The sequence below is a fragment of the Ochotona princeps genome, chromosome 21 (assembly GCF_030435755.1).
Source record: "Ochotona princeps isolate mOchPri1 chromosome 21, mOchPri1.hap1, whole genome shotgun sequence".
Lineage (NCBI taxonomy): Eukaryota > Metazoa > Chordata > Mammalia > Lagomorpha > Ochotonidae > Ochotona > Ochotona princeps.
In genome coordinates, this window is record NC_080852.1 from 25,523,650 (window position 1) to 25,541,231 (window position 17,582).

Below are 17,582 nucleotides of genomic sequence, written 5' to 3' on the forward strand. Positions count from 1 at the left end.
GGGCCAGTAATAAATCTGGCATTCCTCAGATTTGAAAGTAAGCAGAGAATGTGTATGGAATTTTTTTTTTAATTTTTTTCTTTTTATTGTATTGTTGTTGACAATCTTTACATAGTTAATTACAGTTAAAGGAAAAAGAAGAAAAAAAAAAAAGAAAAAAAGAAAAAAAAGGTTCAGGGGGATAGGAAAGTGGGCAATGCCATTATGTCCATATTGTTTCCATCATGCATCTGAGGTAAAGGGGGACATTGAGGGAGAAGCCCCACCCGGTTTCCCGCCCACCCCAAGTCCCGGATGTGAGGCATGCTCCGAGATATGTGCCCAAGTGGTGCTAATAGTTCTCCAGTTATGAATCGCTGCCAGTTTCGCTCGATGAGGTCGTCCACTGATTGACATGGTCCATCATAAAGTCTCCGTTTGCCCCATAATTTGCTGCCAACATATAGCTGAGATGAATGACTGTCCCGTTCTGTCTTCTGTCTTTTCTTGGTTAGAGTTCTGAGTCCAGCAATTCGATTGGGGAGATCTCCAAAGATACTTTGAGGTATTCCCAGACTAGATTCTTACATGTTCTAGCAAGCACAGGGCCCGGCACAGTCCATCACCCGATCAGCTGGTGGTTGCAACTGCTGGGTTGGTTCTGTTTTCAGTCCCGAGTTGCACTGGAACCAATGGGTGTTGCAGTCCAGTCTGGCTCGGCCCTTACATCAACCAGTGGGAGCTACAGCCTAGCCGGGGCGACCCACAATAACCCCCACCAAGCCCGCAATTTGGTCAGAGACCTGAGGGGACACTGATATTTAAGAAACAGGCAAAAGTAGAACTAACACAGTAGATATGCATGGACAAAGAAAACACAGAAATAAAATAAAGACTTGGAGATACTATTTTAGTCAATGTAAGAGAGGTCTAAAAGAAAAGAGATCAGCCAACAAAGTCCAGAATATTCAAAGTCACATGAGACAAAGATAAAACATTAGCAGCTGAGTAGGCTGCTATCTGGAGCTGCTCACAGAGAGAGGTACAATTTGGAAGGGTTATACTAAGCTCTGAGTCAAAAATAAAGGAGTGGGTGAGGCACATTCTTAGGTGAGCTGCATTGTTAGCTCTTTAAGACCCAACGAACTTCTTTTCTCTTTCTCCTTAACAGTGGAAGGAGGCCCCAAAGGTTAGTTTTCATCTTGCCTTTTTGACAATTTGTGAAGCTCAAAATAACCGTAGGTTTAGGATGTACTACTAATTTCCTGTTTTTCTAGCATCTTCAATGAGTGTGATAAATAAATAATATTTTCTACTAGCATTTAAATCATTTGAAGACAAATATCTAATGTTCTTATGATTTGACAAATTTGTTCTTCAAAAGAAGTGTTCCAGTTTTGTAGAGACACTGCATTACACACAGATAGGCTTCTCCTCTACAAGATTTCTCAGAGGTTTAAAATGCTAGTATGCACTTCAAGTACCAAATAGGTCAGGTGATATTTGGTCCCACCAACCCATTTTTATGGCTCTGTAGGATTATACTTTAATAAATGTCAGTCTGTTTGCCAACCTCAGCTATAGCAACTACTCAATAATCCTGAAGGAAACCATAGTCCAAAGAGCCAAAGAAATATATTAATGAGAATTTACAAACATCTGTGCTTCTATATGAGAGCAAAAGGATACTCCCTAAAGTTACATGGGTAAGAAACTCTGTTACTCACTAATCCTTTTCAGGAGAAAAATGGCTGCCAATACTCTTACTTTTTGGTAGACATATTTTAAGTGAATTTCATATTTAGTTGTCTTTATAATGATGAGATATGAACATATGGTATATGAAGTTAATTTCATATTACTGAGCAAGTTCTTACAAATAAATTCCCTAATTCAAATTTGTGACAAGTTTAAAGGTATCTTCATTTTAAGGTCACTTGCTGTTAGAGAGCTGTAATTCTGGGGAAACACCACATTTCAAAGGCCTCTTCATGACTGGCATTCCTTCAGTAAATGTTTGGTGATTGCCAATGAGCTGCCAACCTATGTCAGGTACTGAGGCATGGGCAGTCTCATTCCTTAGAGAGGTTATTTTCCAGGAATATAAGAATGTTTCAGGAATATAAACAGTGTCCCAAAATAAATTCAGAACTTTCCAACTCTCTCAAGTTAATATTTATGCTTCTCATTTGTTCCTCTGTGGAAATGGATGCCATCTCTCTCATGCTTATCTTTCAGGTGCTTGGAAACAAAAGAGCTGTCCCAAGGCTGCACTATACTGTACAACTCAACAGATTAAAACATCACCAATATTCCCTCACAGGTTAGTTTTTCCAATATAGATAATTTAGCTCTATTTTTTCAAGTTCTTCAAATTCTCTTACTCATTTAAAGCACAAATGGGTTTCATAAAGTCGAACTAGAGTCCAGTGCAGTCGTTTCTAAATTCACTTTAGTATCAGTTTTCTTCCCCTTTTCAGCAAAATCTTACATTGCTCATCAACATATGAAAATTAAAAAAGAGAATTACTTTGGTTAAATCAGAAATGGGGACTCAGAGAATGGTGGTAGGATGTAGGACTCATCCTTACTTAGATCTCTGCATTAACCACCTTCTGTCCTTGAGACACTTCGGTGTATAATTCAAAGGCTTTTTTTCTTTCTCCCTAGTTTTTTTTTAAACAAATACTCATTAACTCTTATCATTTTGCAGAAACAGATACGTCCTGAGGATACAGAAATGCAGTGATTATAAAGCCAAAAATTGTAACACAACGTAAAAACTATAATTGCACAGTAAGGGACAGATAAACTACTGGAATGTGGGCAGGCTTCCTGAAAGATGTATAAGAAAAGGTTCTTAAAAGATTGCCAGGCTTTTGCCATTTTGTCAAGGGCATTTAGGGGTGTAGAGAATGAGATTCCAGGAAGACAGAATGCCAAGTGATTCATGAGTTATGATCTAGCTTGTTGCAAGGTTGAATAAGTATGATTTTAGAAGGCACTGGAGAGTTCAGCAGTTCTTAGTATGTCAGTAGTGTGGACTAGGAAGATTCTCAAACTTAGCCGTCATCAGAAGTACACAGAAGTTTTTTTTTAAATTATAGATTCCTGGAGGTCTCTCTCAGATACTTTGTACTTTTATTCCTCAATTGGTGTTAGGTATATCAAGAAGTTTGCAAAATCCCACTGTGGCCCTCAGAGAGGTCCTGACGAAGTTTCAGCACTCAGAAGGAGCAAGATATCCTTACAACTGCCACTTGAGCTTCAGTGTAGAAGTCAGGCTGATAATACGCTACAGAGATAATTGAAACATCCAGGGAAAGCCATGATGTTGTTTTGGAACTGAAGAGGAGTGAAAGAATGTTGGATATATTTAGAAGACAGAACTGACTATATTTAGCGGCTAACTGGATATAGCAGGGTCAGCCAGAGAAGATATGAAGTACAGCGATGAATGCTGACTTTGAGGTCTCTGAGGAATAGGCAGGTAACTGGAAAATACGCCACTGGACACCAAAGACTAAAGCTCTGAAGAAAGATCTGGAAGTGAGATACGGCTCTTGCCTTTATCAGCTTCCTATAGCAGCAGCAACAAGAGTTTATCTTGTTTATCAATTATTATTTTACATGCACACACACATATACACAAAAATTGCATGTAATCCTCACAACAAGCAGAATTCTTAGCTTGACAAAGTGGAAGAATAATGTCCTTGAAATTAAGATTTGGATCAGTTTGATTTCAAAGCCCATTCTTACAAAAACTGGAGGAGAAAATGTTGGAGGGAAATAATGGGTTCGATGGAAAAATGTAACTGGGAAATGCTGCAAAACAAACCTGTGCTAGAGACATACAGGGCACACCTGTGTGGCAGCTTCCTAGAAGAGGTACATAAAGGAAACCTAGCTATCCCTGATGCTTAGCAAGACCACAAACTTGTTAGAGACATTACTGTAGGACTCCCAAAAGGGGTCTGCTTGCCAGACAGAAAATTGGGGCTGAGAGGTGTGTGTGTATGCCAGGTTCTCGACTGGTCAGAGATGCCATGACGTCTAGGGAATTTGTGACGCTACATTTTCTCCAGGAGTTCTTCCAAGAAAATACTATTAAGGCACTTACCTACAAAAAACAAGAGGCTCTGTGATTAGAACCTTATGGGAGTGGTTTACCCTTCCCTCGATTTAGTGAATTTCTTTTGTTGAGGGAGAGACAGGATATCTGGGGCTAGAAAAAAGGGCATGAGCCTGGGCCACGCTTTTTACATTATAGGCACTGAAACTGAACCTCTACAATGTAGTTAAAATAGCATTTTTATATTACATAGCTTTACTGGGTCTTTAGAAATCTTGCATTTGTCATGAAAATGTAGTTGAAGTATAGCTTAACAATCAGTTTTATGGATAGCTACAGTTATTTTTATTCTCATGATTTCCACTCTCCACAGGACCAGGCTCCCAAGCCCAACAATAAAAAGCATACAGAGGGATGAATAAATGTGGGTAAAGCAAGGGGGAGACCCTGTTGACACAGCAGCACAAGGCTAAGTCATTTCAAGGTTGCCATCTCCAACATTCAGGTCATGATGGTTCTGAAGGAGTGTGTCCACAAGCAGAAGCTGAGAGCTGGGAAAACTGATTCTGCCTTTTGCTAATCACACCTATTAGGACTGAAGATGGATGTACTATTATACTTTTCTCAGGTGGAAGTTCAGTAGTCAGAAATATTTTTATTGTGTAATTTTTCATTTTTATTATTATTATCTTATGATACAGTTCCATAGGTCCTAGGATTTCCCCATCCCCTCCCCCACTAAGTTCCCCCATATCATTACAACAGCAGTTTCTCATAAACAGTCATAAGTCCATCATTGTGGACATGGACAATGGCAAAGTCCAGCATCCCACTGTCAAGATACATCCAACAATTTCACTGGGAGTCCATCCTCAGTCTGAAAGAAGAGATGCACACTCCATTGTATCCTCACTTTTGGACATGAGTCTCTATTACACAGTCACTATGAATCCCCCTAAGTGAAAAGTCACAAAACAAAATCAACAGTAAGAAAAAAAGAAATTTGCAGTGCCATAAAATAAATAACATGCTGCTGAATGACTAATGTGTCACTGAAGAAATGAAAATCAAACATTAGCCTGCCGTTTAGTACCAGTCTGCCTTTCACGTGCATGGTTTAGAGGTTAGCCAGCAACATGGGTAGAATTCATATATGTAACACAGGATTTCTACTTTCTGGACACTCCTAGTGTATAGGATTCTTTTTGGTGACCATGTTTGCTCCAGGCTGCATCTCCTAGATCCTTAGGTTAAAATATAACAGGCTTTCTATTGAAATTTTAGCTATGATATAGTATGCTACCACTACAGCTCTTTTCTTTTGAAGATTTATTTTTATTAGACAGATATACAGAGAAGAGAAGAGATAGAGAGGAAGAGCTTCTGTCCAATGATTCACTCCCCAAGAGGCCGCAACAGCCGCAGCTAAGCCAATCTGAAGCCAGGAGCCTAGAGCCCTTCTGGGTCCTAAAGCTTTGGGCCATCCTCAACTGCTTTCCCAGGCTGTAAGCAGGAAGCTGCACAGGAAGGACTTTAGCTGCTAGGCTACCATACCAGGTCCCACTACAGCTCTTCTATTTTTTCTTTTGATCATAACTACAAAAAAGGGAAACTTAATCTGTGTTCCTTTTCCCAATTTTTAACTCCCTAAATCTGCCTTCATTTGTTCATTCCGTATAACCTCTAGTGTTTTGTTTTATTCAATTTTGTTTTGGTTTAATTTTGCCCAATGTTAAACAGTTAAATGCAGGATGACCAGCCTATTAGGAGCTTACTCTGCTACACAAATCACAAAACAACATAGTTTTCTTTCTTTAAAAGACAGTCAGAAAAATCCTCACTTTACAAGAGCTGGGATTCTATATGAGTGGCAGCTTGTGTCCTGGCTACTCTATTTTCTATCCAGCTTTCTGCTTATGGTCTGGGAAAGCAATAAAAGATAGCCGAAAGCCTTGGGATCCTACACCTGTGCGCAAGACTGAAAGAAGCTTGTGGCTTCTGGTGTCAAACTGGCTCCTCTCTGACCATAGTGGCTATTCAGGAGTGAAACAACAGATGGAGATCTCTCTATTTCTCCTTCTCCCTATAAGTCTGATTTGCCTTTCCAATAAAAATAAAAAAATCTTTTTTTTAAAGACAGTCTGAAAACAAACCTCTACACTCCATTCTCCATCATCTAGAGTATTGCAAAGGCCTCCTTTCCAGTGTCCTTATTTATCAATACGTGATCAAGGGTGACAAGGCTACCTATAATTTCATCCCATGGAAGTTATTTTGAGATCAATATCTTGATGACATTAATTCTACCAATGCATGGACATGAAAGATCCCCCTCCCCCATTTTAGGATTTTTTTTAAAGGTTTATTTATTTATTTATTTATTTATTTATTTATTTTACTGGAAAGTCAGCTATACAGAAAGGAGAAGAAATAGAGAGGAAAATCTTCCATCTGATGATTCACTCTCCAAGTGGCCGCAATGGCCAGAGCTGAATCAATCTGAAGCCATGATCAAGGAGCTTCTTCCTGTTCTCCCACGTGGGTGCAGGGTCTCAAATCTTTGGGCCATCCTCTATTGCTTTCCCAGGCCCCAAGCTGGGAGCTGGAAGAGAAGTGGAACAGCTGTGATACAAACCAGCGCCCATATGGGATCCCATAGCATGTAAGGTGAGGACTTAGTAACTAGGCTACTGTGCCACTCCCACTTTTCCTTTTTTTTTTTAGCTGTCTTTTTTTTCTTAATGTTTTTGTTATTTTTATCAGAGATCCCTCACATGCGTGGTTAAATTTATCTTAAGATATTTACATTTTCTGTAGTTATTGTAACTGTGATGCTCTTAAAGATTTTTTTTTAGATTTTAAAATTTATTTTTATTTAAAGTGAATAGTTTTTCCCAATACTGATATTTAGGAGCATAGTAACACTCCCTACCCTACCCTCTTGGCCGCATCACCTGCCCACCCTCCACCTTCTTTTTTTAAAATTTATTTCTTTTTATTATTATCATTTTATGATATAGTCCCATAGATCATGGGATGTCCCATACCCACTCCGCAATTCCCTCCCTCCTCACTGAGTTCCCCTATATCATTACTATAGTATAGTTCTTCATACACAATCATAAGCCCATCATTGTGGGCATGGACAATGGTAGAGAGTCCAGCATCCTACTGTCAAGATAGAGTAAACAGTTTCATTGGGAGAGCATCTTTGTCTGGAAGTAGAGATGCATACTGCATTGTATCCTCACATCTGGATTTGACAGTCTCCATTATACAGTTACTATACATCTCCTTAAATGAAAAGAAACAAAATAAAATCAACAACAGAAAGAAAAAAAAGAAATTAATAACACTATGAAGTTAAATAACATGCTACTCAATGACTAATGTGTTGCTGAAGAATGAAAAAGAAAATTAAGAACCTTTTTGAAGAAAATGATGCTACTCTATGATCTATGAGTCACTAAAGAAATTACTCAGAACAAAAAAATTAAAATCTACGAAATATAGTTTCCGCTGATCTTTGTTGGTGAAATGTGTCTCCTGGAGGCAACAAATAGTTGGGTTTTGTTTTTAATCCAGTCTACTAATCTATGATGTTGAATCAATGAATTTAAACTGTTTACATTCAGGGTTAATAAAAATAGGTGGTAATTTGGATCTGTCATTTTAGCAACGGGTTGTTCATTGATTTAGTCTTCTGTTGTTATTTTACTGGGATGTTCTTCACATTTGCCTTTGGTTTTGGTGGGTGCTATTACTTTTCTCTGTCAAGAGAACATCTAAGTATCCTTTGTAGAGCAGGTCTGGAAGAGGCATATTCTTTTAACTTTTCTTTACTGTGGTAGAATTCTATTTCATTTTCAAAGACAAAGGAAAGCTTTGCTGGGTACATCATCCTGGACCGACAATTTTTTGCTTTTAGAATCTGGAATATGTTGCTCCATTCTCTTCTGGCCTGTAGTTTCCTGTGAGAGGTCTCCTGTGAGTTTAATTGGCATTCCTTTATATGTCAGTTGATTTTTTTCATGAGCATACTTAAGGATCTTTTCCTTATGTTCGATTGAAGAGAGTTTCATTATCATGTGTCGTGGTGAAGACTGCTTTTGGTAAAGCCTGCTGGGAGCTCTGTGCCCCTCCTGGATGTTGTTTCCCAATTCTTTCTCTAGATTAGGGAAAATTTCCCTTATTATTTCATTGAATACACCTTTAATCCCAGCTTCTCTTTCTGCACCTTCTGGGACTCCCATAACACTAACATTTGGCCTTTTTAATAGTGTCTTTCAATTCTTGAATACTTTTTTTGGCCTGATCCAGCAATGCTTCCAGCTTTCTGTTTGTTTCCCCCTGGTGACAGGAAATATCTTCTAATTTTGAGATTCTTTCTTCTGCCTCCTTCATTTTATTTTGGAAACTCTCCACTGTTTTTTAGTTTGCTCCACTATAGTCTTAATTTCCGATATATCAGCTTTCATTTGATTCATTTCCTGTGTGACATATTCCTTGAATTCCTTGAATGCCTGCTTTGCCTGCTTCTCATTGTTAAGAAGTTTATAACAAGTGTTTCGAATTCCATATCCCCCATTTTCTCACTGTATTCCTCAGTGAACTCTGAGGTTTGCAAAGGGTTTTGCTCCTTTGCAAAGGAGTCTTCAGTAATATTCATTGGACCTCTGTCTCTTCTTTTGCTCTTGGTCATTGTACTTCTGATTATCAGGCTCTCCTTGGGACAGGTTTCTAAGTTTTGTCACCCACAGGTCCACAGTCTAATTTTATTTATTGCAGTTGGCACACAACTCTTTGTTTGCAGTCATTTGTGCCACTCTCTCCAGCGAGTTCCAGGTCTGGGTTCTTCCATTAGATTTCCACCATGGTCTCCATAACCCCAGCTCCTGGCTCCCCACTCTACACCTCCTGTGACACCGTGCTGAGGCTGCATTCTCCACCTCCTGTGATACTGTGCTGAGGCTGCACCGTTGTCTGTACAGCCTTTCTCCCACTTCCGGTTGGAGCAGATCCCAGAATTAGAGAGACACCAGGAGTTCTATATAGCTAGGTTGTTGGTGGTGCTGACCTTGCCGGAACCTGTTGGCTGTTAGGTCTGAGGGTCACATGGACCTATTTTGGCCCGTACAATGCCATAGTCAGTATTATTTTCCTGTGGGACCAGTGCAATGCACTGAGCTCAGTGAGTTCTCACCAAGCTCAGCACATGCACAGTTCACTGTTGTTCCCTGCAGTCCTAAATTCTTTGCCACACTGTAAGAAATGGCGCCTTATGTGCCACTACTAGAGTTCTTTCTTTGCTGGCTGTCAGGTCTGAGGGATACCTGGCAGACCTGTCTTGGGTGGAACCTGTAGGATGCCACACTGTTGCAGTTTGCAGAGCCAGAAATGAGTTCACTGCCAGCTCAGTGCATGCACAGTCCTGTCCCATAGCCCTTGCCTCCTTCAACATTAATGGTGCCTGATACGGTTCAAGGAGGCAGACTAGGTTATACCGGTTATTGATGTGTTTCTGTTCTCTCTCCTCTTGTCCCACTGAGTATTTGTAGTTTTTTCACTTCTTTGTTGAAAACTTCTATCAGGCTCCTGGAAACATGGTCATTCCTTTTTTCCCTTCTTCTTTTCATATCCCAGAGCAGTTGACATTGTGTCATTTTTATGTTGGTTCTCTTCTTGTATTTAGCTTTAAAACCACTTTTGCATTAATTCTATTTGTTATATTTTGATTTATAGAAAAATGGACTAATGAAAAAGCTTATTAAGGCAATAGGATTATGATCAGTTTCACCAAAGTATCCATTTAATGGTTTCCTCATCCATAAGAAACAGAATTTGAGCTTTCCTCTATGTGTTTGTTTTGAGAGAGGAGGAGGAAGGCACAATGGAGGGAGGGAGAAGGAGACAGGGACAGACAGACACACATAGAGAGACAGAGAGAATGAGATTTTTTAGACCTTTTTAAGTTAGGTGGAATATATGAATACTGATAATGACAGACTAGAAAGCAGGGAAAGAAAGTAAAGTTCATCACCAGAGGCAGGGAATTTGCTCCTCTCAGAAGATCCTCGTGGGAACATTTGGTAGTGAGCTGGAGTCTGTCTCAGACTAGGTCAGTTTAGGCTACACTATACCATAAGGCCTTGAATAGAAGGACCAAAACTGAACTATAGATCTATTATGGATGGTCTGAACTCCTGCAGATAAGCTCCATTTGCACTGTCAGAGATGTCCTGTTTTGCAAAGGGAAACAGGAACTTAATAAACAAAGTGCTCACCCTTCATTTTAAAAGAAAATTTCTCTCAAAGGACTTCCTGAAATTTTTCACAGAAGCAGATTATCTCATTTGGGTACAGTGCCTGACACTCAGGCAGAACCCTCAACATCAATTACAGAAGCAGCTGATTCTCAAGAAAAGTTTATTCCACACAAGGGTATTTTTATTGCTGTGTAAATAAAAACAAAACTTTAGAGACTGCTTTGCACAGCATCTATACAATGTGACTATCATAAGTGTTTTCACATGATCACTGAGGAAAGGTAAATTTTTCAAGACAAATTTGTATGTTCAAAACTGGTATATAAGAGAATCCTTAATGAGAATGAGTTGAATGATGATATTAATCATCTTAAGCTTTAAGCATCTTGGCTAATTTCACAGAGGTCCAGCAAGAGAACCAGGAGTATTAACAGGCACACCAGTGGCACACAGAAAATAAGGTAGTTACACTTTTATTTATTTAAAAATGGAACGCTTTATGAATTTGTGTGTCATCCTTGTGCAGGGGCCATGCTAATCTCTGTATCGTTCCAATTTCAGTATATGCTGTAGAAGTGAGCACAGTAGTCACACTTTAAAAAAAATTTATTTATTTGAAAGGCAGAATGTTGGAGAGGGGGAGGGAGAGAGAGAAACAAAGAGGACAGGGAGAGAGAAAGAGAAAGCAGGAGAGAACAAGGAAAGAAGAACAGGATCAGGTAAGCAGAAAGTTTCCCAAGTTCCCCTGCTTGATCCACTCCCAGACCCAGACCTCACACATGCCAGCAGGTGCTAGGCCCTTACCCGGCATGGCTTGCCCGTCCTGGCCTTTGTATGAGCTGGTGGATATTGCGCCCCAGCCCGCTCTGCCCCATACCCTTTTTCAGGGTGTGCATGTGGGTGCTGCAGAGTGGACCAGCCCCTCCTATTTCCAGCTCCAGTACCCATGAGTGTGGGTGAGTTCCATGGTCATGCCCAGCTCAGCCCATCACCATCCCAACTCTTATGTCAGCCAGCAGGACTCACAACTGCATAGGGTTGGACCCATATATCCTCCACAGAATCCACCCCCAAACTTCTTTCTCTTGTGCACTGTTTGGTGCCATGGCTCAGCCTAATGTGAACTGTCTCCTGATCTGACACTCACTATCAGTTACTGGAATCTAGCCCTGACAGACAGGCCCACAGCCCGAGTTTAAATATGTACTGGCATGTTGCAGTCTTAATAACCCATCTTACCCTCTTTCTTTTTTTTAAGATTTTTTATTTTTTTGGAAAGTTAGATATAGAGAAGAGGAGAGACAGAAAGATCCTTTGTCCGATGATTCACTCCCCAAGTGGCTGCAATGGCAGGAGCTGCGCCAACGCGAAGCCAGGAGCCCACAGCCTCTTGCAGGTCTCCCATGCGATGCTGGGATCTAAAGCTTTGGGCTGTCCTTCACTGCTTTCCCAGACCATAACCAGAGAGTTGGATGGGAAGCAGGGCTGCCGGGATTATAACAAGTGTGCATATGGGATTCCAGCACATACAAGGCAAGCTTTAGTTACTAGGCTACTACACCAGGCACTATCCTCTCTTTTTATTTACTCCTACTTTGAGATCCAGCTAGAATGCCAGAATAGCTTTCCTTCATTCCAAGTTACAGAAGACTATCACAGCACCATGCATAGTTTTCATAATAGTATTTACCACAATTTTTAGATTATATATTCAGTTATGTGACCACATATTTAATATTGGTGGGGCTGCCCTTAGAAAGGATACTATCAATTTCTTTCTCTCTGTGGATGCTCCTTCTCACATGTAATAACTCAGGGCTTCCCACCACCTGAGGCTGGGTATCAGCTACATTTGCTCTATTATTTGTACATGTCTTTACTCTGGCATTGAATACACCCATCCTTTTCTCTTCCTGAATGGCAACAGCTAAAATGCTATTTTCAGTTTTCATGTGGAAAATAGGTACCAGGGGAAAAAAGAGGCTACAGATGATGCAGATGACTTCACAATACAATGGGAATTGAGGCCAAAATCCCAGGTAATTCATATCTCTTAACATATTTCAACCTTCCCAGAGCTTCAAGTAACCCTTACCTGATCTGCTTGCCTTCTCTCATGTCATACAATGAGAAGAAGACATCAGTATCTTCTCCAATGGTATTGTAGGTGAAACTCTTCAAGTTAAAGAAGAAGTGGTGTGGCACCGGCATCCGACAGGTCTCTCCATGACGTGGGCGCATTGTATCTACCTAATGAGCAATGCAAAAAAAGTTTCTATTTTATTTCTTATGATGATCACCAAAAATTAAAATTAAATTACTAACTCTTCTCATATTGTTAGAGGATTATTTAAGAGGGAAACTGAAGACATTTTTTCCACATTGATAGACTTGGACTGAGGTAGTCAAGCAAGCAGCTGAGAGGAGGAAACTGTAAAGGAGATATGGGGATAGTAATTCTAACTTAAGACACAAATGCAAAATCTCCATCAGGTCACAAACATCTGCATTGTACATGGGATTATCTTCTAAGCCATTTATTAGAGGTGGTGTCATGCATTTGGTTTACACTGCTAGAAGGGTAATTGCATTCTAAATAATATTTTCATTTTATCCCAGACACATTCATTTTAGTCTCTTGATTTTAACAGGGCTATGAAGGAGTGCACAGAGGAATGGAGATTGGCCAGATCTCCTTGGGGAATCAAGGTTCCCTAGAGGAAAGACATCATATAACCAAGAAGTCAATGATGCCTGTAACTTCCCAGGGCATTCATATGCAAAAAAAAAAAAGGTCCAAATAAGATGCTGACCTGGGATGTGCTTTGTTGTACACTCTGCCGGCTAGACAAATGCTGTGGAAAGAAAAAAAGGAAGAATAGTTCACTCTGTGGAAAGGAACAAATGTTTATTAAGTATTCTATACAGGCTAGGTAGTCTATAATGTATTTTACATTCATGACCTCATTTAATTCCTATACTTTTGTTGGACAACTGTTATTCATATTAGAAGAAGGCACCTGAGTCTTACAGTAAGGGAATAATTTGCTGAATGTCACAAGCAGGAAGATGGTGAATCCTGAATTCAAGTCCCAGCCTCTCTAGCTTTGAGTAACATGAGTCACAGGTGAAAACTTGGCATAATTTTTTTTTTTGTTCTAGTACTACCCTTTCCACACATTGTATTACTTTCTAGGCTGCCTGATCCAAATTCTTCAGGCTTTCCATACTAAACACTTTTTCACAAAAATGGTTCCCTTCCAAGCACCTTTCCAAGAGGCTGTTCCTTTGCTACTGGCTGAAGTTAGAAGCAGCAGATTCCAATTCCAGTTATGTCACTCATCGGCTGTGAAACTTAGACAAATCAGTTCATATCCCCTAAAAACATTTCCTTAAACCTTGAATTTGATATAGTAGACTGCCTTATCTTCCTTATAGGAGTGTTTGTGAGGTTTAAATTACAGATTTGGAATTAGTACGATACAGCAGATATGGACAGAGACAAGCAAAAATACAGCATTTTGAAACCTTTTACATGGCACTAGGAGGAAGAATCATTGCTCTCTTAGGCACCCTTAAGTTATTTCATCAGTACCACCTTATTATTCAGACCATCATCCCCGGTATTAGGGCTGCATATACTGTGCTCCAAAGCCTTGCTACCTAAACCTTTGCATTCCCAGGGACCAAGTATTATCTTACTTATGTCACATATACAGTGACATACATCAAAAACATAAATTAGTTATGGGGAGGAGAGAGGAGTTTGAATAGTAGATGGCAAGTTGGAGTTAGACTAGAAGTTTTCAGATGCTTCTATTTGTTCCTACAATTTATAACTCTAAGCTTCCAAAACAAAGTAATATCAGAGAAACAGAAATGTTTATTATCCCGTTCTGAACAGTACACACTTTACACATGCGCTGAAATTTCACACTTTAACCCATAAATATGTACAATCATTTTTCATAAAATTGAAAAAATGTAAAAATTACAAAAGGCACAGACTGTATTATGGCATATGCCAGTGGGTGCTCGTTCAAGTCCTGGTTGCTCCACTTCCAATCCAACTCCCTGAAAATTGATGGCCTAATTCTTTGGGCTCCTACATCCATATAGGAGACTTGAATGGCGATCCAAGCTCTTGGCTTTGGTGTGGGTCAGCCCTGGCCATCGCAACCTTTAGGGAAGTAATGTAGCAGAAGAATACCTATTCCCTACCCCTTCTTTACATCTCTGTAAGTCCTCCTTTTTAAACAAATAAATGTTAAAAAATTAATTTCCTGCTATATATGTTGCAAAATATCAATACAGTTAGATTCTGAGCAAATAATCTTATCAATTGACTTCTTCCTAATGTGTTAAGTATAAACATTGTACTAGTCAAATGTTAGTTAGCACTAGAAAACAACTGACATAAACAGTTTCCCCAATACATAATAATGGGCAAAGATGACATTGAAGCAAGTCATTATAGAGTAAATATGTTTTAGATCTAGCCATATTTTTGAAATTCATATTATAAAAGAAGCAAACTAAAATCAACACATGGCTGATTTTCTGGCACAGTTGTTTCAGCTGCACTTGCGATGTCTGTATCTCATATATCAGAACACTGATTCGAGTCCCTATTATTTTTCTTCCAATCCAGCTCCCTGCTAATGTGTCTGGGAAGCAGCAGATGATGGCTCAAGAGCTTAGCTCCTTGTCATCCACACTGGAGATACAGATGGAGTTCTGGCTCCTGGCTTCAGTCTGGCTCAAACACAGCTATTTTGGTTATTTGGGGAATGAACTAGCAGAAAGATCTGCCTGCCTTTCTCTTTCTCTCTCTTTGTATTTCAAACAGACAAATAAATCTTGAAAAGAATCAGCACAGATACTTCTTTACTGTCCATTGAGATGTTTTATGTTTTGGGCAGTATAAATTTTCTACTGTTGAAAATGGATTTAGACTGGTTATTTCAGAAGTAAAAAGAGAAATATTAAAGGTTCTCTTACTTTTTATCATATTTTTATTGGCCTAGTGGCTAAGGTCCTCGCCTTGATCCCATATGGCCGCTGGTTCTAATCCCGGCAGCTCCACTTCCTCTCTGTCTCTCCTCCTCTCAGTATATCTGACTTTGTAATAAAAATAAAATAAATCTAAAAAAAAAAACAAAACAAAAAACAAAAAAAAATCCTACTATGTATTTAAAGAGATTTACAGAGCGACGTAGAGACGGAAAGAATGTCCATCCATGGTTCATTCTCCAAATGGCCACAATGGCTTCAGCTGAGATAATGCAAAACTAGGAGCCAGAAGCCAATTCCAGGTCTCCCACAATGGTGCACCACCACACTAGGCCCATATTTAAAGAAATCTTTATGAATCATTGTCACTCAACTCTTGCACTCAGATTTGACCTTTTTGCTTTTTCAATGAAAACGACAATGTCCTAAATACCAAGTTAAGGTTATGTGTCTAAAGGCTTTTTTTTTTAATAAAATGTACAACAAGGAGCATTATTCAGAAAGCTTCATGTTGGATCCTTGTAATTTCCAGTAACAGATTCAAATATTAATGCAAAAAGTTCTAAAAAGATATTCTTTTTGACTTTGAATATTTAACCAAAACATTTCATGTATACTTCCATTTTATACTTTGCATGAATTTGTATTCGTTTGAGAGGCAGAAAGACAGACAGATATATTCCATTACTGATTCACTCTCTAAATGGCTGCTAAAACATAGGGCTTAGCTAGCAGGAAGCCAGAGCTCAAACTCCATGCAGGACTCCCATTCAGGTGGCCAGGACTCAAATACTTGAACTATTAATATGTCCCCTAGGATGTGAATTAGAAGAGACCTGGAATTGGATACTGAGCCTCTAATCAAAATTAGGTCCTCTGATAAGGATGCTGGCAACCTTTCAGTTGCTAAAACAAATATCTGCCCTTATTGTGCATTTCTTTATGTAACTAAACACAAAAATCTTAGATGGTTTTTCATGAACTTATAGACTCTCATAATCAATCTTTCTTCATTATATCTAATTCTTTCTAATAAGGAAGCACACTGACTAAAAAGAAAATTCAGTAAAAAATGAAATAAAAAGGTTTGAGGTTTAAGCTTCTCACTAAACCAGTAATTTTAATAAAAACAAGTTTAGCAAAAGCAATTCAACCACATAATCAAAAAGTTAAGTAGTTCTAAAAGGCTTACAATAAGAAGTATTAGTTTTCTGTCCATCCTCATGGGATAAGTAGTTCCAAACTTTTTTCCTAGAGTTTATCAAACATTTTTAAATGTCACATTTATAATCGTTTAATTTTAGAATTAATGACTAGATTTTATATTATTTCAACTAAGGATTTTAATTTTTGCTTCTTCTTCCCTTCACCTATCTTCCTAGTATCTCAAAACTTTTTAGTGAAACTATTATTGATTATGATGAAATTTTCAAATACTGCTCACTCCTGAGTCAATTCCCAACTTCAATGACATTTCTTCTCCTATTTTTGTCTGGAAAATACTTTCTTTAAATTACAGTCACCCCTGGTATTTTCTGGGGCTGGTTCAAATTCTATGATACCAATTCTATGAAATCTTGAATCCTTCATACAAAGTACTATTTATGTATTTTCTATAGACATTCTTTAACTCCTTCTCTGAATTATTTATAATACCTACTACAATGTAAATTTAATGTAAACAGGTGTCACATCATACTGCTTAAAAATAATAACAAGAAATTTTTACAAATATTTTTGATCTGCGGTCAACCTGCACATAGAGTCTGAATACATAGGGCTGAATAAACAGGCTCTTTCTCCTATGATCATCAACAGTTCTATAAAATATCTTTCAATAGAACTTTCCAAATGGTAAAAACTGTGAAATTAATTAAAAATTTATTTCTTTTTATTGGGAAGGCAGATTTACAGAGAGAAGGAGAAACAAAGATCTTACATCTGCTGGCCAAATGGTCGTAACAGTCAGAGCTGAGTCAACCTGAAGAAGGAGCCAGGAGCTGCTTCTAGACCTCCCTTGTAGGTGCAGGGTCCCAAGGACTTGGGCTATCCTCTGTTGCCCTCTCAGACGATAGGCAGGGAGCTGGCTGGGAAATGGAGCAGCCAGGACATGAATCAGCACCCACATGGGATGCTGGCAATTGTAGGCAGAGGATTGGCTAATTGAGCCACTCTGCTGCCCCAAATATTTTAAGTTTTTTAAAAACTTTCACAGGTTTCCATGGTACAGTTATGCAACTAGGTATAGG

The 17,582-nt window shown here is 38.9% G+C and overlaps 1 protein-coding gene and 1 pseudogene across 8 annotated transcripts in view; both read right to left on the reverse strand.

The window, feature by feature from the left end:
* Positions 1-17,582, reverse strand: part of DOCK3 (dedicator of cytokinesis 3) — a 279,756-nt gene that overhangs the window by 131,204 nt on the left and 130,970 nt on the right. For all 8 annotated transcript variants that reach the window (XR_009247405.1, XM_058679068.1, XM_058679069.1 and 5 more), the window contains exons 8-9: positions 13,134-13,175; positions 12,416-12,570 (exon numbers count right to left, since the gene is read on the reverse strand). Coding sequence is in view for 7 of the 8 variants with exons in the window: in XM_058679068.1 (XP_058535051.1) it covers positions 12,416-12,570; positions 13,134-13,175 (197 nt within the window). In the remaining variant the exon portion in view is untranslated. The remainder of the gene's footprint in view (positions 1-12,415; positions 12,571-13,133; positions 13,176-17,582) is intronic.
* On the reverse strand, positions 10,802-10,901 carry LOC118760339 (U6 spliceosomal RNA; annotated as a pseudogene).